The sequence below is a fragment of the Melampsora larici-populina genome, assembly GCF_000204055.1.
Source record: "Melampsora larici-populina 98AG31 unplaced genomic scaffold MELLAscaffold_29, whole genome shotgun sequence".
Lineage (NCBI taxonomy): Eukaryota > Fungi > Basidiomycota > Pucciniomycetes > Pucciniales > Melampsoraceae > Melampsora > Melampsora laricis-populina.
In genome coordinates, this window is record NW_006768793.1 from 293920 (window position 1) to 317530 (window position 23611).

Sequence of the window (23611 nt, forward strand, 5' to 3'; positions counted from 1 at the left end):
CGCGCAGAGAGGGCTTTGTTAAGCTAACCACCAAATAGACATTTTGATTTTTGCAAAATGTGATTTCTCAGCAGAAATTGCTTAAGGGCCCGTTCACTTAAGCAATTTCTGGTGAGAAATCACATTCTGCAAAATTTAAAGTGTCTATTTGGTGGTACATGTTTCATTTTTGCATTAAAAATTTTACAGAATGTGATTTCTGGTCAGAAATTCCTTAAGTGAACGCACCCTAAGTGAATGCGCCCTTATCATTTTCAAAACACAGGAATCCTGATACTTTTCACAAACTTGATGGCAATAAACCAAAGATGAGGACCAAAAATTCATGTTTGATCAGATCAAAAGCTTACGCTTAATAGAATTATCTTTAAAACACTTGATGATCTTGTTCAGAATCATACTGAATCTTCTTTTTTAGACAAAGATCTAAAGGTATAAATCATATACTGCTACAATTTTTAAAGATAAGGGATATGAAGGATCAGAGAAACTGGTCGTGTAGAGTATCACTAGGATTCTTTTTTAAGACTCGATCACTATAAATCAAATCTCTACCAAACAAAACAAAATAAACTTTCCATAATAAATAAAGAAAAAGAAGTATAAACTAAAAAGCAAGGACCCTAAGAAATAGCCTGAATAAACCTAATGACCCTATCTGAAATTTCATCCACAACTTCTTCCGCAAGATGTCCAGCACCTTCAAAAAGAACGCTCCATTCCCTCGTCACTTTTCCTCCACAACTAACCACCAATCTTTCCAACAACTCATTCTTATTAACTTCTTTTGGAACACTTTCATCTCGACCACTAAACAAAATCATCGTTTTGATCGAATTAAAGGCTTTTAAATTGATGGAAAGGTCTTCGATGGTTAGATCGGATGAAAAGAAATCTTCCCCACTGGGATTGTCTTGAAGTTTGCTCGAGAGACTTATCCATCGGTGGGCTGAGATTGTGGATTTCCCTCCTGAAAACATTTCACAGAATTCTAAGGGGATCGGTTGGTTTGGTTTTCCAGCTTCAATTAACTAAACCCACCAAAACCAAAACCAAAATGATTGATAACAAATCAGTTGAGTGTTTTTCACAAAGCTTTTTTCATTTCTTGTTTTGAATTGGGTTAAGAGAGTAATTACTTTTGACTTACTTCTTTGGCTATCTTGATAGATCGTTGATAGTTTTCTTCTCCCAAGACATCTAAAATGTATTCCCGATCACTTACAGGAGCTTGAAGAATCGTTCCAATGACATTTTTCAATACATCTGGTTGATCATTAACTAATCTAACAATATCTTGACACCCTTTCAAATTTCCCCAAATTCCCCCCCAAAAAAACCAAAAACGAATGTTGTAACCAATCTTCCAAATCAAATGAGTAAGAAAGAAACGAAAAAGACTTACCAGTAGAATGACCCATCAAAACAAATTCATTTTTACCTAATCGAATTAAATACTTTAAACAATCTTGAATTTCTTTAACATCTTGATTCAAATCAGTTGTACCAAAACCAGTGTAAGAAGAAGTTAATAAGATTTGAATTAATGACCATCCAATCGAATGTAACGAATTTGAAAGTTGATTTAAATAAGGTACAGAACAAAACCCATCACCTATACCAAAAGAAAGAAAGATTGCATGATTAGGATCGATTGGATTTAGGATTGAGAAGGAGAAAGGGATTGAGATTACCTAGTCCACCAATAAAGATTAGAGTGTTTGGTGATTCTAGATCACCTGATTCGAAAGCTGTTAATCTATCATGAGAGTTATACTAAAGAACCATCAAACCAAAGTCGCAATAGTAAGAAAAGTTATTTTCATTGATCTGGTAGAAAGTGAAGTGAACTGACGAGATGTAAGAGTCCAAGAGTAGGTGGTTGAAGTTGATCGGTCATGGTTTACAAACTTGAATGAGTTGAATCGACAAACTTGAACTTGAAAGCTTTTTAGTTCAAATTTCAATTCACATTCTACTATTCAATTCCAACTGACTTCTCATCTCATGGCTACTTCACTGCTCAACTTGTGAGTCACTCATAAACTGATCAAGAACTGATTGCAATGATAAGCTCCAATCCATTTATACTTCACAAAAAGACTCACTCAACAAAACAAAACAACCCATCTATATCACAAAAAATTCACAAAACGAAAATATAAGGTATAACATCTAAAGAGCCGCCAAATAGTCTACCAAACACTTAATCCCATCCTTCTTACTTCCATCTCCCATACTCTCTAAATACTCAACCAAAACACCTATAATATCTTCCAACCTTTTCCCATTCCGTTTCAACAACATCTTCAAATGATCTTTAATCCCATCATCTTCCATACATATCCATCCAATGATCGTATCAATCAATTGTAATGAAAACAATCCAGCTTCAAGTCGACTTAGATAAACTTCAGTTTCATCTAATTCCATTTCTTGTACCTAAACAACCAAAAACCATCAACATTCTGAAATTTGAGTGATCATTTCTTTAATTTATTTAATCTTACCTCTATTCTTTGAGAAAGTCTAACTTCAACCGATTCTCTAATCTCTAACAACCTATCCACCTTCTCATACCCATCTTCCACAAACTTAGCCAACAACCTAAGTCTCGATGCTGAATCTGATTCAAGGTTAAAAAACAAAGAAACCAAGATACCTAAAATATGTTCATCATCTTCAAACCTTGATATCTTATTCGAATTTTTCTACAAACCCCCAAAAAAAAACCTCATCAGTCCAAATTAAAGATATGCTTAATGAATGGTTTGGTTTGATTTACTTTACCCATAAATGCTGAAAATAAGGTTTTCAATCCCAAGTGTTCAACAAACCGTTCACAATTCTTGACTCCCTCTTCACCTACCAAAGCGTGATCTAAGACTTTCAATGATCGACTCCTTGCTAATTTCTTTTCCCTACAACAATCCATCATCCCATAGTATAGATCAATCAACACATCCAAGATGATGACCAGTTTGAAAACAAAAACACTTCACTCACTTCATCATGATCACCATTAACTCTACACCTTCTCCTTCCAAGAACTTCACTTTGTGTTCAGCTTCAAGTAACACACTACATAATGTATCAAACACGTTTTCCATAAACTCAATCTCATCTGCATCTTTTGGATCTCGCTTTCGATAGATCTATACATATACACAAAACCCATCGAACCAAAAAAAAACCAATCAAAATTCTTAAACCTTGTGGATCCAAATCATCTAAATTATGTATGATAAACGTACTGATAAGACTTCCAATAAGACATCCATCCCTCCTTCGTTTACCAAAGCTCGACGGTTCTGAGAAAAGCTTTGAACAAGAATCGCACAGATCTCACTCGAGTATTGTTGGTTTTGAAAAGCCAATGAAGAAGGAATCCCATCACGGTTTGATGACGTAGGTTTAATTCTTTGAAGTAAAAACTTAAGAATTGGAGTTTTTTCAATTAATTGGATTGATAGATATGGATCTAAAGAAATCAGATTTTCAATCAAACCTACGAAAAAAAACACACATCAAAGTGTGTAAGTTTAGAGAGAGATGTTTTTTTCTTTGGATTGAGATGGAGATGAAGTACTTAGACTATGAAAGACACCATTCCTTTCTGCTTCTTCTTTTTCATTTAATCTAGAAACCATCGTCGAGACTAATAATTCCAATAACTGATGTTCGATCAATCGGTTCACTAGTTCCATCACAGCCTCTGGTGCTTTTGATTTTCCTTCATTCTCTTCTTCTTCAGCTTCTTCGTCTTCTTGATGAGCATCTAAGATATCTTCATCGGTTAGTTCTTCTAGAATCTCGATTACTGAAATCGCAATATCACTAGAATCTCATCCATTTGATTAGCTCTTCAGTTTTTTTTGGTTCTGTAATTCGAAATTCAGATTTGAGGAGGTGGTGACGTACACGTTTTCGTGCGCTAGTAAACCTAATAAACTGACGACGACTCCTAAACGAACTACTTCGGGATAAAACTTTCCAGGGTCTTGAGTCAATAATGTTAAACTTTGAATAGCTTCAGTCAACTCGAATTCAGAATCCACAAATCTAAAGCAAAAACCAAAGCAAAAAAACCATGAGTGTATAAGTACCAGAATTTTGATTCAAAGAAAGATAATCAAACAAACTTCTCAGGTTGGTCTCCAAACTTAGTTCTCATCTCTCTATTCCTATTAATAGATCTCTCAAACATCAAACAGATCTTCCGTACCGAACTAAGATCAAGTAAATTCGTTTCAGATGCTTTTGTCGAATCTTGGTCTAAGATCTTCATGATCTCTCTTTGTTCTCCTGTCAAACCTCCACCAAAAAACCTTCCATCTTCATCTTGATCTTGGTCTTCTAGAAACTCTTCGGGTTCGGTTTCTTCGGGTTCGGGGTCTATGGCTCTTTCTTTTCCTTTGAAAGTTGCGCCTGGGTGTCCGTTTTTGATTTGTTTACTTCGATCTGATTTTTCACATTTCACAATCCATCAGTTTATTTATGTCTTTATTTTTTGATTTTTTTTTTGGAGTATGAAAAGACTTCATGAACCTGTGCTGGTATGTTGTGATGAACTTGTTTTTCGTTTTCCTAGAATCGGTTCAATGGGTTGTGATTTAGTTGGATCATATTTTGGAGCAGGTACCTGTTATTTTTTTTCGTGTAAAAAGAAAGAAACTCGTGGTTAGTAAAGGTAAGGTGAGGTTAGATGATGTTTAGTGACTGACTTTGAAGAACTCATCCACGTTCATTTTGATAATTGTTGGTGATTGAAGTGCTGTTGAGTGATCGGGTCAAGTTGAAGTGTGGTGCATGTGATAGAAGGATAATGTTACATATGGATATGTAGTATTACTATACAGAGGGAGTCATGTAATCGGACTCCATTCAAGCTTCACTTTACTTTTGGATCTTCATGATCATATCCAAGACTTGGCTCAGCATCATTCACATTCACATTCAAGACTTCACCCCATACGAGCACAGAAACCAAAAGAAAACCACAACATATCAACTCAATTCAAGAAACCATGCCACCACCCGATTCACTGATCCATGCATCAAGTGGTGCACTCGGAGGAATCTGTGCAATGTGAGTCTTCTTTCAAAGGCTTGATCTTTTAAATTCTCAGTACACTTTTACTCACTTTGATGTTGGTTTTTTTTGGTTTAGGGCCATCACTTGTAAGGTTTACTGATCCTTCATGACCAAACATGTGAAAAGAATTTCTGAATTGATCCGATGGGATTCCTCGTTACTAGATCCTTTGATCGTGATTTCTACTAGGGCACAGGTCGAAGCTAAACAAGCAGGAGAAGTTAGTTTGTGACTTGAGTTTTGGCTATGGTTCAAGTACTTATGTTGATTCGTGTGTTTTGAATAGAGTTCTTTGGAAGCTGCTATTCATCTTGTTAGACGTGAAGGGATCGCTTCGTTTTATGATGGGCTTGGATCTTCTCTTATTGGAATCGCGATCACCAATGGGTACTTAAACCTTCAATCCATCAAGCTTCCCTTTAAATTCATCAACCTGATTATTATTATTTTTCTTTTGAAACCCTTTAACAGAATCTATTATGCATTCTTTGAAGAAACCCGTTCGATCCTCTTACGCAGCACTCAAACCGGATCGAAACTCCCTCTACGAAGTTCATTAACCACCCTTCAATCAATGTTTGCAGGAGCAGTGGCCGGTAGTATGACAGCTGTTTTGACTAATCCTATTTGGGTAGTCAACACAAGACAAACGGTTAGGATTCAACAACCTACGACGACTTCGAGTTTGAATGGTGCAGTCATGGGATCTAAACTTAAGTCTCAGAGAATGGGATTCTTGCAAACGGTTCTGTTTATTTTGAAAACGGATGGTGGGCTTGCTTTTTTTCGTGGGTTGGGGCCTGCACTTGTTTTGGTGATCAATCCGATTTTACAATACACTGTAAGTGTTCCAGAAATTCCTCTACTTCAATGTTTTTTAAATGAGGTTTATTGATTTTGGTTTTGGGTTTTGGGTTTTTTTTTGGTTTAGTTGTTTGAACAATTAAAGAACATCTTAATGGCTAGACGTAAATTAATGTTAAATTCGAAACCGTCTAACAAATCAGTTCAATCAGTTCAATCTGGCAATGTCATGTCATTAGGAGATCTTGATTTCTTTTTACTTGGTGCGATTTCTAAATTGTTTGCTACAGGTGCTACTTATCCTTACTTGTAGGTTTGGGTTTTCCTATATCTGTGTCATGAGTTTGATTTTTCTAGATGAGTTTTGAAAACTGATGTGGTTTGATTTTCTTGGTTTGCTTTCGTGGTTTGGGGTTTTCTTTTCGGTTCGGTTGGGTTTGTAGAACAGTTAAATCTAGAATGCAAAGTGGTCAAGCTGAAGGTAGAGGCTATCGAGGAACGTATGATGGATTAAGTCAAATTGTCAAGAAGGATGGAGTTAAAGGACTTTACCGAGGAATCGCTCCTAAACTTACTCGTTTGTGATCTTCTTCTTCCATAAGCTTTGGCTGTGTATTCTGAACTTCAAGATCTGATTTTCTTGATCATCATCTCATACCATAGAGTCAGTGCTTACGGCTGCTTTCCTCTTCCTGGCAAAAGAAAGGATATATCATGCTACTAAAAAGGTAAAGTCACTCTTAGACTTTGTCTCCCAATTTAAAGCAGGATAGTATCAACTGACGAAAGCTTCGGATGGGTACATTGCAGGCATTGCTCACGGCATCTAGAGTCACACCTATTTAAATTCATACAGGACATAGAGCATATGAAGCATATAAGATAGACGATTTTATGACAAGAGTTTGGATTTGCTGGACAGAGGTATAAGGTTTGTAGACGATTTAAGTTTACTGTTTGTGTATACTTGAACTGTATTATTATGTTTGATACATGGACGATTGTAAGATATGATGAGGATAGGCTGGTTGGGTTTTGTAATGTTGAGTTGATTAGGTGATGATGATGATGATGATATAAAGTGTTAGATGATTGATGTAGTCAGCCTTTGAGTCCGATGAATGCTTCACGAAATTCTGTAGTTGGGTTGGATCATGGATGACATGGCCTGGGAGGTACATTCATATTTTGGGTGTTTATCGTATGATTTCTTATCAGATTGGATGGATACCCCAGCTCAGCAAACTTGAAGTTGGAATTGCATCAAAGCCTATCAAATCTAAACTTTGTAATTATGAAACCTGTGACGTCATTCCTCTTCATCTTGTGATAATCTTTGATGATGAACTTTGCCTTGGGACTTTTGATTTGTGTCACAAGTATTTTTCTCTAAACTACAAGCTCGCGTGCAATGAGAATGTCACATTGGATGAATTTCACAAAGACTTAACTTAACAAAGTCATACCCCTTGAATTCCTTAGCACTTAGACATATTCTAGCTTACCCAAACCCACTGGACAATAACTAGACTGAGGCTTTGATTGACTGATACTAATAGGCTTAACCCAAGTCAAATTCTTGCAGAGTTCTTCTCACCTTTGCGAGCTGGGTGCCATGAGGATCAAGTTTCTGACTGAGCCTCATTCTGACCAAAGGATATTGAGAGTATGATTCCTTCTTAATTACATATGTAAAACATTAGAATTTGGCAATTTGAAATCTAAACGGATATGATTCAAGGCGCGCCATTCGTTTCTGCCTACCATTTAATTACATTTTTTTTTGCCTGAAAGACAAGTCACAAAGCGTGACTAGAGTATAGTCCATAATCATTCATACCCCGCAAATAGATGCCAAATGGTATATGTAATGGGTATGTATTATTTATTAGATATGGCATACACATAGTTTAAGGAATTATGTCCAATGTCCTTTATAAAAGTTATAACCATCTTAGATGTAAAGATAGAGAATATTGAAATGACAAATGATCATATGAATCCACTAGGGGGTAAGGTATATTGAGTTTGAGAGATAAATAATCAATGCGCTTAGTTTCGTTGGGTTAAGGTTTACAATGTGTTTAAAGACTTTTATGTAGTAGAACTGGTTGTTGGGTCTGTACTATCATTCTGTGGCTCGATTTGATTTGTCCGCTTGATTGTGAATTTTGGAGATAACCAAGCTTCGTAATCACTTTCTACCTGTGGGTTCCCATTGATACGTAAGGCGCTGTGCAATAGCAATAGGAAAAAGTATGTTTAATTGACGACTAGCAGAAATTTGATGGTGGTACAGAAAGATCACTTACCGAAAGAGAATTTTATAGTTTCCGTCCGGAACGGGTACGCCTAATGTGACGTTGGCTGTGTCTGAAGTAAGATCAAATACGGATCCATTGAATTGGAAGGAGCTACTGTCTTCAAAGCTGTTTGACCAAGGACCAAGATTAGATATGATGATACTAATGCGACGATTGGAAACACTTACGTGTGCCGGGGGTTCCACGTGGAAAGCGTATCATGACTTCCAAGGGATCCTAATAGCTTCAGGCCTTTGAAAAGGTTAGGAAGAGGGCCAGGAAAATTTGAAGTCAAACTGGTCGATATAGGCGCCACGGATTGTACTTTTTGAATCGATCCTTTGAGCGTGTCTAGAATACCACTATTCTCAGGTGAGGTAAAATACGAGGGCACGTTTGAGCGGCCAATCAATTGAGAGATCTTATTCCCAAGAGAAACAACTGATGGGACAGGTATTTTAAGATCTGCGTCTTCAGCTACTAGATGGAATAGCAACAAAGGTGTCCCAACTGTTGAAAGTTTATTTGTCAGTTGTTTGGATTCGCTTCTGTATCAAATGGCTCTCTGGCAGACTTACATGCCAAGCGATATTCAATTATAGGTACATCCGTGTCATTCAAGGTAAACACATGGCCACTTTCTACCGGCAAACTAGTCAATCCACTGTCTAATGCTGGGATCGTGTAATTATCTTGATATCCTATGCCAGTGTCAAGAACTAGATGGACACGCGTATAAGTTAACATCCAAAGGAATTGATTGGCTGATTGAACATACCAGGCCTAGCTCTAAGTTCTGCTGCAGCACCATAATACGGCACCGTATGACTTTCGCATTCAGTGTCAGTGACCTGTTTGCAAAACCACCAAGAAAATCAGTCTCTGAAATCATGTACTGAATCTCAGTATTTGAGTGAACAAGCAATGTAAAAAAAGACAAACAATTCGGATGAATCCGGAGTATATAGGCATCTGCTCTGCAGGTGTTCCAGTGGGTAATCGAAACTGAAGTTTGAATTCAAATTGCTCGTACGGTCCAAGCGTAAAACTTGATTGCGAAAATGAAACTTTCGCTGCATTTGCAATCAGAGGCACGGGCCATTGATAAGGAAGCATTTCACCCAATGGGAACGTCAAAGCAGTCCCAGCTGGCTCGTGCTTCAATTGGTATTTGATGGATGAGTTCCCTTGATTGCTGATGATGATCGATTGGAGGCCATTGAAGTTGGCCGTGTCATTTAACGCGATAGAATAAGTTGATAGAATCGTGTTGGAAAATGCCGCACACCAGGCATCTACAACCCCCGAGCCCTGATGACATACAGCTAAGAAAAGGAGACTTCTCAATTTGAATGTTTGAGTTAAAGGTTCAGAAAACACACACATTCTAATGTGGAACTTCCACTATAGTTTGTGACTGGTGTGGCTGAAGTTATAATTCGGGATCTCATCTCTTCCGATGACATGCCTTTGCCTCTGACGTTGAGGACCAATGCAGCTATTCCGGCTACCTAGTTTTCTTCACAAGTCGATCAATTGATAAAAATCCATCATTTCAATGGTTAGGATGGTGCTCACCTGAGGAGCCGACATTGAAGTACCCGACGCAATGGCCTGTGCGATAATTTAGGCATGTAAGTCGGCGTTGAACAATCGTGGACTAAGCAAGGCTTACATATGCACCAGCCGATAAAGGATATGTTGCTAATCGAATTGGAAATGAGCAAGGAGTGATCATAAGAACTCATCTCCTCGAGTATGATGAGATGAAAGAGGAAACGCACATAGAACGTTGCCACCAACGCCAAGTACCGCCGGTTGAGGTGATGTGAAGTCGTACATTGGTCCGCTATCGAAGGATCAAATGATACATGCATGAGTCTCATGAACTTACTTACGCCAACAAAGCGATGACTCACTGAGCAGAAAATGGGCTGACTCTGCCGCTATCCGGTACCTGTACTAAAGGATTGCGGAACCTGTCAGATGCCAAAAATTATCTGATTGATTCCTGAAGATTTACTTTGAGAAAATTCCGCATCAGAAGTCACGTTGACAGTGAAACCTATTGGGTCTTTCACGGCTTCATCAAGTAAAAACCTCCCCACGTCCACCGTGACGACTCCAATAGACATCCCAACTGCAGTTCCTGAGGGTACATATTCGGGATATGAGTTGTTCTGGTGGGGGTTTCTTCGATATCAGATGTCTGTGCGAAATCCTTCAAAAAATGTTCGAGGAAAACCACCTCACATTTGCCCAGATGATTTTTATAGCTCCTTTTTCCTTCAAGTTTACCGCTTGTGTCTCCAAGGTGCAGTTTCTGAGGATTACAAAAGGAAGTTTTCGTTAATCAATGCAATTTCCATGAAAGGATTGCACAAGGTACGCACGGTGTCGAAGATCGTTTGACCAGTACGAAATAATCGGACAGATTGGGGGTTGTGCTCGGAAGAGGTTGACAAGCATCGTCACGGCTGGAGGGGTTGGAATTGACTGGGTAGACCCGTGAAATGCCCGGTTTCATGGGGTAGGTTGCAAAATAGTACATATTGCGGGACCCTGTGGCTGATGTAGTGAATGTGTACGAAACGATGGATCGAGCCTGTACACTGCCTACGGAAATGACATCGGCTCCGGTCGATGGAGAGTTGGCGTAAAACATTCCCTCCTAGAGGAACACAGAATCAGAGATGCATCAAGATCAGAACATGTTCAGTTGATCTGTAGGACGAGAAAAGGGACATACCGCGCCAGTGTTACCAGCAGACACCACCACAGTGGGACCACTGGCGGCTATTCGACTTGCAACAATCGATCCTATCGAACCATCTGCCCATCCAGCGGGAGTGCCAACTGACAGAGAAAAGACATCGGCTGCGGTGAAGGCACGCCACACAGAACACGATTTAGCAAGGACTACGCTGGGTATAGTTGTAAGCCAATGTTGCTGACCTCCGTCTGCATATGCCCTAAGAAGTGCAGCCACTACGAGGTCATCACTTGTTCCCTCTTGGCAGCCAAAAACACGATAGGCTGACATCTTTGCTTCAGGACAAACTCCACTAAAGCCCATAGGATTTTGATTTGCTGCCAAAATTCCCATCGTGTGCGTGCCGTGAAGCTTTCAATAGTTTCGTATCATGTCAGCACCAGAAAACCACACCACGGGAGAAACAAGCTCTACTCACTGCACATTGTGTACATGGGTTGCCATCGGGCGTTGGTGCATTTTCCCCATTATAATCATCTCCCACAAAGTCATACCCCCTGTCGATCTTATGGCCATCTCCAAATCCCCCACCAAGCGCAGGATGTGAACAATCGCAACCGGTATCAATCACAGCAATTCTTATCCCTTGACACAAGTATCCTAAATCGTGGAGGCGAGATACGCCGACTTGTACATGTGGGACAAATTGATCACGCGAAGTAGAATTTTGATTCTCGGAGACAACTGTAGGTAGAAGGGCAAAAGTAGGACGCTTGATTGGTTGCACCGCGTAGACAGCCTGAAAAGATTGATTAGAACGCATCATGTTCATCCAAAATGCGCAGGCTTTGAGGCTTGATCGAGTACTTACTGTCACCCTTGTGGCTGTTCTTAAAAACTTGTCGTGATCAGGGTCAGATAAAGAAATCGAAAGGCCTTGAAAGATCTCCGGAGCAGAATCCAGGAAATGGACGTTTCCAAAAGTTACGTTATTTCTCTCTAGATGAGCCTTTAAATGATTAAAAAACTATTTAGAATCAAACGGTTAAGATGTTCATCAAATTCAGCTCAGTTTGACATCACAAGAGTAAGGTGGGTCATGAAGTCAGGATTGACCTACTGCGTTGCTATCAACCTTGTTGTCCACTAGGTTAGGTTGAACGGTGCCTCCACGCACGCCAGGTGCTTGTATCTGGTCATACTCAACTAAAAACTTTTTCCACTGTACACTTCTTGCCTTTCCCAAAACCTCAACAAAGCAAATAGTCCATATGAGTGAAAGAAAGAGAAAAGTCACGGGGGTTGCGTAGATCATTTGATTGCGCTCGCCACTAAACTGAATAGACTTGGTATCGAAGTGTGGGATCGAGTATTGGTATAGCGGATTCGTAGGGCCACGTCCTCAGTCGAAAAAAAAGGTTTTGAAGTGTACTGATAGAATGTATGTCCGTTGTCTGGGTGTAGATGAGTCCAAATGTTGTGGTTGATTCAAAACGTAGCTCGTACGTAGAAAGGAAATATAAGAAAGAGATGTTCTGAATGAAACAAAAAGACAAGATGGCTTGAAATTGAGGGAGTGCTGAATTGAGGTAGAAAAGAATTCAGCATGGAAAGAGCTCACGGCAAGCGTACTATTATTCAAGTCATGCTGTACATACTGTGAAGGGAATGGTAACTCGAAATAGGGGAAGGGACTAAGATCGCACTGTTCCCGGGCGACCAAAAAGTAAGTTCGTCTATCTTGGATGAAGGAGAGGTAACTGAGGGGAGACGGCTGCTTTGGAGGCTGAACCTACGAGGAGTCGGAGTGCTATGTTTCAAGCCCCTACAATTTCTTCTAAAGGCTTCCTCAAAAACGCTCGACGTTGACGTGTACTTTTTGGTAAGTACAGCTTTTTGTCTTCACGACGCGATATGCGGTATCGTACTTTGAGTTTATCAGCAGAGGCAGCAGAGACGTCCTATCATCTCGGTGGAGGATAGATCTGAACAGTCGCTTCAGATCCGGTTGTCATCTAAGGCTGGAATGTGAGTGAGAAAAATCGAGCCAGCGAGCATCTTGCAGTCGAGTTGAGTTATCGATTCCTGTAATGGTGAGATTCCCCTTGAGGGCACCTCACATATGCTGAGCTCGATCGGGCACCATTTGCTGCAGAACGGGTTCTTTAGTCGATGCCTTCGCTTGCTTCAATTATAAAAGTAAAACAGCATGATGAAGGATATTCGATGAGTACAAGCATAGTATATATCAGACCTATACATATCGTTCGCTTCCTTGATCTCAAGTCATGTGAGACGATGATATATGTAGATGGAACGGATCGTCGGTGATGCTTGCAAGTTGAAACAAACTTGAGTGGTCATCAAGCCTAGCCAAGCTTTAAGAAGCAGTTTAATGCGTTTAAGGATATCATCTGTGCACGGTACAAACCTATCACCAATTTTTTCAGACTGACTCGACTGCTCACTATAAGCTGATTCCGACTCCCGGCACGTCTCACCTTTGAAACAGATGAGTTTCGTTAAAAATTTAAAAAGTACAGCGCAGAATTTCACCTTCATGGAGCGAACCGGTGGTGCGGATGGATAATCGCTGAGTGCCTCAAATATACAATCCAGACATAAGACTCCACCCATCTGCTCAGCTCATCTTCCCCCCGTCCGACCTTTTTCACCCTGCGCTACCCATAATATTTATCTGGCTTGCCTTTTTAAAATCACCATCATCACATTTTGCCCTGCCCGGCGTTCTTGAACTACTCTCAGCATCCACTCTTTTAACAATCGAGCTTTAAGCATACCCTCGACGATCAAACATGAGCGAAATTGTACAACAAATCATGAACAATAGTTGTTTGGCAGAGCCCATCACTCCAGAGCTATGGAAGAACCTTCAGCTCAACACATACTTAGAAAACTTTCCAGGTGCTCAGAATATCACATTGTCTGTAAGTCAACTCAATCATGAAATCCTTCAACTCGGCGGGCGATACCTAATTTGAGTCATTGGGTTCCGATTCTGACACATGAACTGATATTACAATTTCCGGACCACCAAATCTTATAGCAATATGCCAAGAGTGTGCATGCCGCTAACTTCTTTTGTGGGATTGGAAGGCGATGCATGGCTGGTCAGGTGCGAGGGTCTTTCAGCTAGCAACTTTGGTCTGATGGCTCACAATCCCATCCTCTATGTTTGTCTCATGAATAGCCTTGCGCCCCTGTTCCAAAGATGGATTGGTTGGTACTTTACTCTACCCAGCAATGGAACTTTTACATGAACTCTTTATATGAGGCCATCGAGTCAGCTATCAACATAGTCCGCGGTAAGTCATTTAAACTCACTGACAAGTACACCAAAACCCTACCGATATCTTTGGTCACTGATGGGTAATTCGACTTCCATCGTATCATCTTACCTCACGCAGAGGTTGCAGTGTCGGCCATCGTAGATTTGTGGGTTTAAACTTCTCGTTCAGTGAATATTGGTTCAGCTTCTAACAGTCTGTTCTCTACTTTAGTACCCCGAAAGAAACCGCAAACTGGACAGGTCTTGCAATCTTCGGCGGATCCCTTGCTGGTCTCGTCTTGCTCACGGCGGCCGTCATTGCTTATGTTGGACCGATTGCGTTTGTGCTCCTTGATAGCGTGGCTGCTGAAGCCGCTACAGGAGAGACACTTGCCGTCATTCCGACTGTTGCCACTACTGGACTGGTTAGACGACATGTACAAGAAACGCTTTCCACCGACTTGTTTGCGGCTGTAAGTTTTCTTAGATTCGACTGAACAATTTGTGAAATGAATGTTCTCTTTACGGAAAATGGAACTGATTCAAGGTCCTTTACTCAGTATGCTAAATTAGATTCAGACATCACTATGTTGCATGCTAAACTCAAAACTGTGCTCTTCAACAAAATGGGTGCGATTTTGAATAACCCGATCCATTCAGATCAAGGTTTATCAAACCTCTTGAAAGACGGGGTTTACCTCACACCTAATCCCAGCAAGTCGTCGCTTCAACTAGGTGCACGAGAGGTTGCTCAGCTTACAGTCATGTCAGAGTTGTTCAAGTCTTTGGTAAAGTCCCTCTTCAATCCGCTACCTTTCAGTCCCTTGACCTCATGGCTCGGCTTCTGATCGTGGTCATCCATCAATTCACAGAAAATTTTCGTTCTCCTTGGCCAAGTACGTACCTCACAACTCATCAATAGTGTCATCATCAAGATGATTAAATAAACTTCTACCCATCGTCCATAGCATCCTTGCACCAGCGATGGCCCCAATGGAGCTTTAGAGGGTGAAGACGTGTTGTCTTACTGTGCTGACGATGGCTTGTGAGTCAGAAAATATTTTCTGTTATAAAATATGCACTAAATGACGAGAAATGTTTTCGTCCTTAGAATGATGAACATTGTCCAGGCTGATGGCGATCATCTGGTGGAAAAAGTCACCAATTCTCACTTGCTCGAATCGAAGTATGGGTATAAAACCCGTTACCTAGTCACTGAAGCTTGGAGCTGTCAACAAAAATCTGTCAACGGGACAGTCGCGTGAGTCATATCTTCAGATTCATTTATATATGCTACAAAATCAGGCGACTAGTTCCTGACGAGGAACAAACTTCAATCTGCAAACAGACCCGGCGAAAACAGGATGAACAGTGAATGCGTTTTCACTATTCCAGTTTGTGATCTACGAATTCCTGGTGAGCCTAAGAATTGGGGAAGATGTGACTAATCTCATACATATAACTGACACTGTTATAACTACGTCTCAGCAATCAAGAAACAGCTCGATGATAATGACGGAATCGTAGTAGCCTGCCGAGAAGCCGGCAATCTACCCATCTGATCGTCGTTCAGTAGCACACCATCTTCACAAACCACGACATCTGTTTTCAATCTTAACACAGCATCAGAATCTTGGCTGTGATTGCTCCTTCCAGAGCTTTTTTTGTATACGCATCCGCATACCGTTCTAGATACCCCGGATTCATGGCTGCATCCAAATAAAATTGTGTTACAACTTAGTCTGGGCAGGTCCCTGTCCCAAATGTTGTTCAGATCTTAGAGTTTTGTTTTGGCGCGTAGAGAAAGCTAAGAATCTACCCTTCAAAAAGGACTTGCAGAGAGCCCGAGCTCCGTATAATCTGTCATTTATTTCTGTAATTTTGAATGTTGGCAGTTGCCTCCTCCACAAGGTGTCACACCCTCAAAGACATAAGATCACCTTTTTCTAATTGTACTGGAAGAGGATCAACCCTTCATTGAAATCATCCTTTGTCAATTTTTTGACCAAAAAATTATAAGCAAGAGCATTGATGTTGCCGTCAGGCAACCTCGAGTATTCACATGATCATAGGCACATAAGGCGTTGTAAGATGCACGTACCACAAAGCCAGATTTTGTTTCAATCTGGCATCTTACCAAATGAAATCGAAACATTGATTTCCTAATTGTTTCTCGCAACCTCTTACTGATCTCTAGTATATGTTCAGTTCTTTCGTTCCCAAGTCTTCTATTTGTGACCTATCTCTTTCTGAAGCACCGGCGTATCGCAAGTCCGACGACCTTCCGCGAACTGGAAACGTTGGTTCTTTGGGTGTCCAATACAAACTTGATCATGAAAATTCCAACAACATCAAAATATTATTCATCATCAACACCAAACATGTTGATGGATCATTTCAGAATCAAAACAAGTCTTAGCTACCAAGTATTGATCACTTTGTATGTGTACAATATCTTTGAAGGATGATTGGATGAAGGATGATTGGATAACAAATGCAACACAAAAAATGAAACCCTAAACTACAAGATAAATGAATAAGATGAAAGAAAACAACACGAGTGCAAAAAAGGTCCAGTGCAAGAAACAAATCAAATCAAGAATCCAAAAGTCTGTCAAGAAGTGAACGGTTCAATCCTTCTTAGTCTCTTGGGATCGTTTAAGCCTACTTGGTCTCGGAATTGCCCAGCTCAAAGAAGAAGGAGTTTTGTTTGAGTGGTGACTCCTTCCAGTTGATGAGGAGCTTAGAGGTGGCGTAGGGAGATACGAGTAAGACGTTGATCCTCCTGATTGACTATGACTTGGTGTGTTGCCCGAAGATAAATCAATAGATCTTGATCCTGAGACACTCGATGCCATCGTCTTTGAATTCTTTTCTTCTTCCGGTTGAGTGTTTGATGTTGATAATAACCACTGTATCAGTTCATCTTCACTTCGTAAGACCGGAGAGTTGGGCGACGGCGAGTCAGGGATGATCAAGTCTAGACACTTCAGAACTTTGGCTCTTGTTTGCAGTTTGTGTTCTAGAGCCTAAAGGAAGATCAGATGTGTCAGTTCGATCAAATCTCCAGGGATTTATGAATCTTGCAGTGATCCACTTGCGCATCATTTCCAAACATTATAAATAGATACAAAGAGGATGAGAGAATGACAACAAACCAGAATATCTTTATCTTCTCCCTTCGCATCCTCAAAGCTACAGATTAACCTTTGACTGAAGTTTTGGTTGATGGGAAATCCAGCTGGGACACGAACAGGGACCTTAGTCTACAAAATGAAATCTTGTCAGACAGGTAGAGTATACGAAAGGCCAGTGAAAAAATTACATACCGATCTTTGACGCGCGTATCTGTGAGATGTCACAGTGTTGTTGGATCTAGCTAGTGCAGTCAACAGTGGATCACTTTGATCCTTTCAAATCATAAACAAAAGAGTAAATAATCAGATCAGGGTTTGAAAGAACAAGGAAGTGTTATATAGAAAGGCTGATATTCGATGTTTCGCGGTCATCATCATCACTAGACAAGAAAGGTAGAAGACTGACTGTGATATTGTTTGATGCGACTCCTAGATCCTTGTTGCCTTTTTCCGCTAAATTTAGTGCGGATAAAAGTTTCGCTCGAATGCATGCGGGTCGGGATGGTTGAGAATGCATTGAAGAAGATGAGTGGTGAGATTTGGAGAATGATTATGAGTGGAGGAAAAGCAAGGGATTTGTAAACAGCAGTTTATGGGATATGGATCTGATCAGAACACTCGTCTTGGCAATGGTCAGAGTAGTGAAGCGATAGAGTTGGTTTGTAAAAAATGTGGGATTGAGGAAAGAGTTGATATTTATATCAATTTAGACATCAGTGAGGCCTTCGAGGTGCTCAGTGAGACCCATGAGGTCACCGTCAGCTTCCAAGTCATGACCAGGTACCAAATTTTCATCATGCGCTTTGTTAATTAGTCTCCCCGCCATTTCTTAGCTTCGAGGTTGATTAAGGTCTCGTGAGCAGTGAGAAAGGTAGACTTTCAGGTAAAGCTCAGTATTTATACTACAATTGGGTTCGTCTGGTCAGCATTATCCATGATCGACTTTATCAGCAGCCGAAATCTCGAAAACATCATTGTTTGATGAGTTTTAGTGGTTTGTAATGATAAGGTCTCAAACACGCAAGCTGATAGAAAAGCTTGCTGGTGAGGATTTAACAACATGCATCGGGGTTTAAGGACCTTGAGCTGTCTTGCCTTCTCCTCCTCTACATCAGGTTCAAAATCAATTCTGAGATTTCATTTTCAATTTCAAAGTGCATTGCATCAAGTTTGAGAGAAATGAGAAGGGTGGATGTTGTGTCTTTTCCCTGGACATATCATGTTTCATTGCACAGGACAAGAGCAAGATACTAGTTTGATCAAACTGGTATCAAACATAATGTACTCTTCAAAAGAAGCCAGTGATTATATCAAAGAGTCTATCAAGGTTTTGGATCATAGATAGATCAGGCTTTCGATCTACTGTTACTGTTCATCCAATGCAAACGTACTTCATGTGAGTTTCTAAGCGTCAATGCCTGAATGTTTAGCAAGTGTGAGATTTACCTTTGACCAGTTGTGATGACAGGAAGTAAAGCTGATTTGATCATAAGGAATGTGATACGTATCGTCAGCAGATGTAAAATGAGATGAATAATTGGGATTGAACTTTGTGCTTACACCTTTTAATTTTTTTCGGATTTATTTGATACAAGAGGCTTAAATTTTGACCCGTCTTTCTCCATTGACCAACTTCTTTTTGAATAATTGACTTTGGTATAACGATCTCTGGGATCTTAGTGGAATGAAAATCATTAATTTGACGATATCCAATGTCCAATAAAGAATTATAGGGTACGCTCTCAGCTTTCACATATGACCAGGTTTCCTCCCATGTCCATTTGTTCAATGGGTTGATTTTGATGACCCCGGTATCGTCAACTTCAAGTATTGGAAGTCGGGATTGGTTTCTCCCTTGTAGGTCGGTTGTCCAGATATTCTCCTTCACCACGGCCTGAAAACCAACTTCTTCAAAAGCTCTTCTGGTAGGTTCAACCTACGTAGCGCCACACATCAAAGTAAAAGATAGATGAAGTCAATACCTCACACATAAAGAAACTTGGAATTGAGCGCTTCACCTTGGTAATGTAATTGTAAATTGCAGAGTCAGTTTCCCATAATTTAGGACCAAGTAACATCTCGAACTCAGCCACCGTGTTAGCTCCAAGAGGATAAAAAGTTTGAAGATCCAAAGAATAATGGTCCGTGAGACGTTGTGCAAGTTGTGTGGTTTGAGGAAATTGATGAAGCGTATCAATGAAGAGGAATTTCACAAGTGGACGAGATGAGTTTCGACGTTTTGAAAGTTTGGAAAATAAACTCGCTATTGCACAACTTGAGAGATCAAAAACAGTAATGAGATGAAGTGCTGGTAGATGATCGACCGCCCAGTCAAGGATTTCAATTGGTTCAAGTGTTTTTAAATAACCGTTGAGGGCTTGTAACTCTGAAGGACTATAGTGAATTGCAGAATCCCGTCGACTGGAATGAGCTGATTGGTCTTCAGCTGATGATTTAACGTTACTTCCAGCCTGGAGTACATCCCACGCTGGTGCATGGCGTTCGGAAAGAAACATCAAGCTTGACTTTGAGCTTCTTCTTGATGATAATGAGAGTCTCTGGAATCCTGACAGAAAGGAAATGATTTTAGAAAGGCTCCACAGCGGATAGAAGCAATAGAGAGAGGTAGGGGTAGTCCGACTGAAGACGTCTCAAGGCAACCACTGATTCATCTGGACAATTTATCAGGGTTCATCACGTTGGTTGAGGAGGGTAAGCCCCATCTTTGATGTCACCCTGCGAGCACTTGAGTGAAAATCGCAGTCGAGTCCGCAGGGTGATCGAGCCGCTGGAACATACCCAAAATCACTGCTTCCTCGAACACCTCCACCTTTATTTGATTCTAATAAGTTCCAACTTACAGTTCTATCTCTCGATTGCTTTTGCATTCGGCGGACTATCATTTGATTCCCTCTCGTCTGAGTCCTTTTGATGGTCATAAATCGTCTCCCCGAGATCCTCTGGCCTCGCGAGCTCTTCAACCTGCATGCATGCCAAGATTGACAAGCTTTTCGCGCACATTGGACTAACGATGGGGAAGTGACGCTGCATAAATCGGTTGAAGCGCATCAGGAATCTTTGTAGAATGCAGGATCAGGTTCATTGCAAGATCACTATTAGGGATCTCCACAATGACTTTGTCGGTAGGCTACTTTCCTGCGTGGGGTGATCGATAAACAGGTTGACGGGGTGAGCTTTCATCGCCGGCGAGTCTTACGAGCCATAGTACAGCTTGCAGCATGTAAAATGTTTTGAAAACAGACTGTTGCCAAGATCAACAAACCAATGAATCAGCGTGACGATCATAAGCCATTACCATCGGAATTCTTAGTAAGCTAGACTGGCAGTTCTGTTGTAGATTCCATTCCTGGGCTTAGCTTGAACATGGATCCCAATGGTGGCAAAGGGGCAGGGCACTCAGACATACATACGCAAAGATTCAGTGATGGAGCATGCCATCCGCAAATGAGTGTGGACTTACTATGTAATCACTCATGCAGACTGTCATATTTGAGGATCATTTCGCAATTGATCAAATTGATCCCCAATGAGGCCCACTTGGGCTCCAAATCGCGATTGATACCATTACAGCGACAACTGCGATTGTGTATTCCAGCGGGCAAGCAAAGTCCAACTCATTCAGTTAACATTACAACAGCTCATCATGAAAGCCCGCTCCTAGTACTACTGATTGAACAACAAACTGGCTGCATAATCTGCGTTCCAATTAGTCGAGCGGAGCAGAGCCAATGCTTGTTCGTTGGTTGCCCCCAACGCAATCAGAGCATCAACTTTAGATTTTTCCTTCGCTCCCAGACCCGCTTCACTGGCCCCTGCACCTACTGATTGAGACGCTTCGCCACCCGCAGCAGCCCGATTAGCAGCGTCTGCAATGACTTTTTGACTGTTATCTTCCAACAAAGATTGTTTTTTGGCTTGCTCCAATTCTGCTGGTTCATCTTGAGCTTCCTCGGGTAGTTCATGCTCGTTTAGGAATCTCAGCTCTCGACCTTGGATGATCAGCGCATTTTTGGAGAGGTCAATGATTGCCTGATGTCGTTTCAACATGTCCAATCCGAACAAGAGGTCGACTCCTTTTCCCTGTTCGTGAGGTAAGACAATTTCACGAAGATTAGATCATGCTATGATGGAGAATTGAGTCACGACAAAGAAAAACTCTCGTGGCTTACTTCCATGATGGTGAAGGAGCATGGTAAATGCAGATCTGCCATTTTCAGTTGTGCTGAATGAACTCGGCCCAAGATTTTGGCCGTACCAACGCCTCGCGCGATCCCGCTGAAGCGCTCATCGATAAGCCTCATAATGCTGTGGTGAGATAGAGGAGCGAGGATCAGCTATCAACACGATTTCAACGGCCCAAGTGAGTGACAAACCCCGTGGTTTGAGCACACTCCGGGCTCACTGAGTTTGTCAAATGTAAGCAGATTGGAAGTGACAAGTGAGTAGGTTGTTGTGACAGAATGAATCGTGAGGGGACCTCACTGAACTGATGGTCATTTGTGCTCCAGAATCGACAAAAGCTTTGACTGGATGCCCATTGACTTCGACATCCACATACAACATTGTTACCCGGCCGAAACTCTCGGGTGAAAATTCAATTGCATGCTGCATATTTTCCCATACACGTTCTTGTCTGATATGCTCTTCAATCCTTCGTTGAGCCTAAGAGTGGGCATGAGCTGTGGAATTGAGCGGCGGAAAGAGATCAACGAGGATAACACTAACTTCGATATCATAGGGATCCGAGTTTAAAAGCTCTTCATCCTGACGTCGCTGAACAGCGGCGTGTTGATGTTGTTGCTGAAAATTACTCATGAGTTGTGCAAACCTTTCAGGAGAGGTTTCAGCAGCGTTGGCCATTTCGGGGTTAGACTGAGGATTTTCAAACGGCACGCGACAATAAGTCAGTGTGAATTTCCTTCTAATCACCCCAAGATACTGAATCCTCGCCGCGAAAAGGGAAATTGAACTCAAACTGCTCGAAGCTGAGCCATCAGCGCTGGATCTCCCAGGATCTGCAATCTCATCCGATCAAGGTCATTTGCAATGTTTCTAGCGAGAAAAGTATTGAAAATAAGTTGCTGCGTGTTTCGATTTTCAAGGATAAATGATTGCAGTGATCGAATGGCTTCTCTAGACTGACCCTCCAGCGACAGCTGGTGTAGAACTCGGCTGAGAAGAAGATGCAGTGAGTCGTCTCAATTCCAGCATGTCATCAGAAGTAATCCCACACGACGCCAAGGTACTACTTGTGGGCTGGTTCAATCGTTTTCCGTTGTAAAATATTTGTTGCTCTGTGGTGGGTATCCGTAGCTAAAAACGTGAACCACATGATGAGTTTTGATGGTCATCATGAGATATGATGTCTTGATTTACCTCGATTTCTAGCAGTGCTCCCAAGTCTTCAAGGGTGATGGATGGGTCAAGATCGATCCCAAAAGGTTCCTCGACTGAATCGATGATGAACGTTAGCCGCATCTTGAGAGGTAAGTTCTTTATCGTGATTCCTGAGTGGTTCAATTCAGATGACCACGGTTTTGTAAGCGGGTCAAATGTTTTCTCAAGTCCAACTTCACCGCCCCCGATGACGTGTGTGATCTTCCAGGCGAGCTCACAGGTGACAAAACCTCAAAAGTCAAAACTTAAATTCAAAAGTGAGATAAATCCGACTTTCTGCCAGAATACATACTGGGTATCTCCTATTTCTGCCCAACATCTGGCCACGTAACTCAACACCAAATTGCCAATCAACCCACCAAATAGGAGAGATGCAGTATCAGTCTTTTTCTGAGACTGCGCTGAGACGAGCCCTGGGACATACAGGCATAGTATAATTTCTTCTCGAGTGGCGCCTGTTTTCGAGAGGTGTGTTTTGTTTTGATTCGCTGAACTTCTAGGCCTGTACACAGGTATTCAATCAAAACGATTTGAAGGAAAGTTGGGAAATAGAAGACAAATATGTAGCTTACGTTAATTTGATCAAAACGTCAAATCAAGAGGTTGGGTCAGCAAGAGTCAGAATCACACAGTCACATATAAGCTCTGTGAAAACTAGAGCTACAAAGATACGAATTGAATGAAGTAAGAGAAACAATAAACAGATGATTAAAAAATTAATCGCTCCAAACGAGCCAATTGTAATGAAAAGGACACCCTAATAGAAAATACTTACAACGTTTCAGCTTTATAAGAAGCCGTTAATGTGATCAGAGGATTCAAAGATATAACATATGTTGGATGAGTAAGAAG

At 41.0% G+C, this 23611-nt stretch overlaps 8 protein-coding genes across 8 annotated transcripts; 2 read left to right on the top strand and 6 right to left on the bottom strand.

Moving 5' to 3' along the window:
- Positions 1 to 331: 331 nt before the first annotated feature.
- Positions 332 to 1953, bottom strand: MELLADRAFT_72355 (Hypothetical protein; the record flags this gene model as incomplete). Its single annotated transcript, XM_007412267.1, has 5 exons — positions 332 to 1031; positions 1151 to 1305; positions 1406 to 1615; positions 1695 to 1776; positions 1856 to 1953. 5 exons carry the CDS (start codon positions 1898 to 1900, stop codon positions 624 to 626), a joined length of 900 nt encoding a protein of 299 aa, XP_007412329.1.
- Positions 1954 to 2043: 90 nt separating this feature from the next.
- MELLADRAFT_49123 (uncharacterized protein) lies at positions 2044 to 4740 on the bottom strand (the record flags this gene model as incomplete). The annotated part of the gene is made up of 10 exons (XM_007412266.1): positions 2044 to 2442; positions 2511 to 2711; positions 2786 to 2921; positions 3007 to 3155; positions 3255 to 3508; positions 3590 to 3837; positions 3922 to 4062; positions 4143 to 4461; positions 4549 to 4642; positions 4725 to 4740. 8 exons carry the CDS (start codon positions 4286 to 4288, stop codon positions 2176 to 2178), a joined length of 1542 nt encoding a protein of 513 aa, XP_007412328.1.
- Positions 4741 to 4943: 203 nt separating this feature from the next.
- Positions 4944 to 7057, top strand: MELLADRAFT_49125 (uncharacterized protein; the record flags this gene model as incomplete). The annotated part of the gene is made up of 9 exons (XM_007412127.1): positions 4944 to 5089; positions 5171 to 5181; positions 5260 to 5315; positions 5382 to 5482; positions 5567 to 5936; positions 6027 to 6208; positions 6343 to 6476; positions 6563 to 6627; positions 6710 to 7057. The coding sequence occupies 9 exons, from the start codon at positions 5028 to 5030 to the stop codon at positions 6743 to 6745; spliced, it is 1017 nt and encodes a 338-aa protein (XP_007412189.1).
- A 936-nt stretch (positions 7058 to 7993) lies between these two features.
- Positions 7994 to 12230, bottom strand: MELLADRAFT_123511 (subtilisin protease; the record flags this gene model as incomplete). The annotated part of the gene is made up of 20 exons (XM_007412265.1): positions 7994 to 8132; positions 8212 to 8328; positions 8391 to 8454; positions 8500 to 8712; positions 8781 to 8921; positions 8981 to 9053; positions 9145 to 9513; positions 9585 to 9713; positions 9781 to 9816; positions 9878 to 9906; positions 9987 to 10051; positions 10122 to 10164; positions 10226 to 10382; positions 10456 to 10525; positions 10596 to 10873; positions 10952 to 11079; positions 11158 to 11326; positions 11394 to 11714; positions 11787 to 11942; positions 12036 to 12230. The coding sequence occupies 20 exons, from the start codon at positions 12228 to 12230 to the stop codon at positions 7994 to 7996; spliced, it is 2892 nt and encodes a 963-aa protein (XP_007412327.1).
- Positions 12231 to 13731: 1501 nt separating this feature from the next.
- MELLADRAFT_64810 (uncharacterized protein) lies at positions 13732 to 15766 on the top strand (the record flags this gene model as incomplete). Its single annotated transcript, XM_007412128.1, has 9 exons — positions 13732 to 13863; positions 13983 to 14051; positions 14127 to 14241; positions 14466 to 14677; positions 14765 to 14992; positions 15173 to 15249; positions 15316 to 15465; positions 15553 to 15620; positions 15693 to 15766. 9 exons carry the CDS (start codon positions 13732 to 13734, stop codon positions 15764 to 15766), a joined length of 1125 nt encoding a protein of 374 aa, XP_007412190.1.
- A 1068-nt stretch (positions 15767 to 16834) lies between these two features.
- MELLADRAFT_108370 (uncharacterized protein) lies at positions 16835 to 17858 on the bottom strand (the record flags this gene model as incomplete). Its single annotated transcript, XM_007412264.1, has 4 exons — positions 16835 to 17233; positions 17363 to 17470; positions 17534 to 17614; positions 17748 to 17858. The coding sequence occupies 4 exons, from the start codon at positions 17856 to 17858 to the stop codon at positions 16835 to 16837; spliced, it is 699 nt and encodes a 232-aa protein (XP_007412326.1).
- A 1152-nt stretch (positions 17859 to 19010) lies between these two features.
- Positions 19011 to 19779, bottom strand: MELLADRAFT_28037 (uncharacterized protein; the record flags this gene model as incomplete). Its single annotated transcript, XM_007412263.1, has 2 exons — positions 19011 to 19277; positions 19360 to 19779. Coding segments are annotated over 2 exons (687 nt in total), but the record flags the coding sequence as incomplete, so codon positions are not given.
- Positions 19780 to 21882: 2103 nt separating this feature from the next.
- Positions 21883 to 22907, bottom strand: MELLADRAFT_72358 (uncharacterized protein; the record flags this gene model as incomplete). The annotated part of the gene is made up of 5 exons (XM_007412262.1): positions 21883 to 22024; positions 22088 to 22234; positions 22339 to 22414; positions 22506 to 22675; positions 22739 to 22907. Coding segments are annotated over 5 exons (636 nt in total), but the record flags the coding sequence as incomplete, so codon positions are not given.
- Positions 22908 to 23611: the final 704 nt, after the last annotated feature.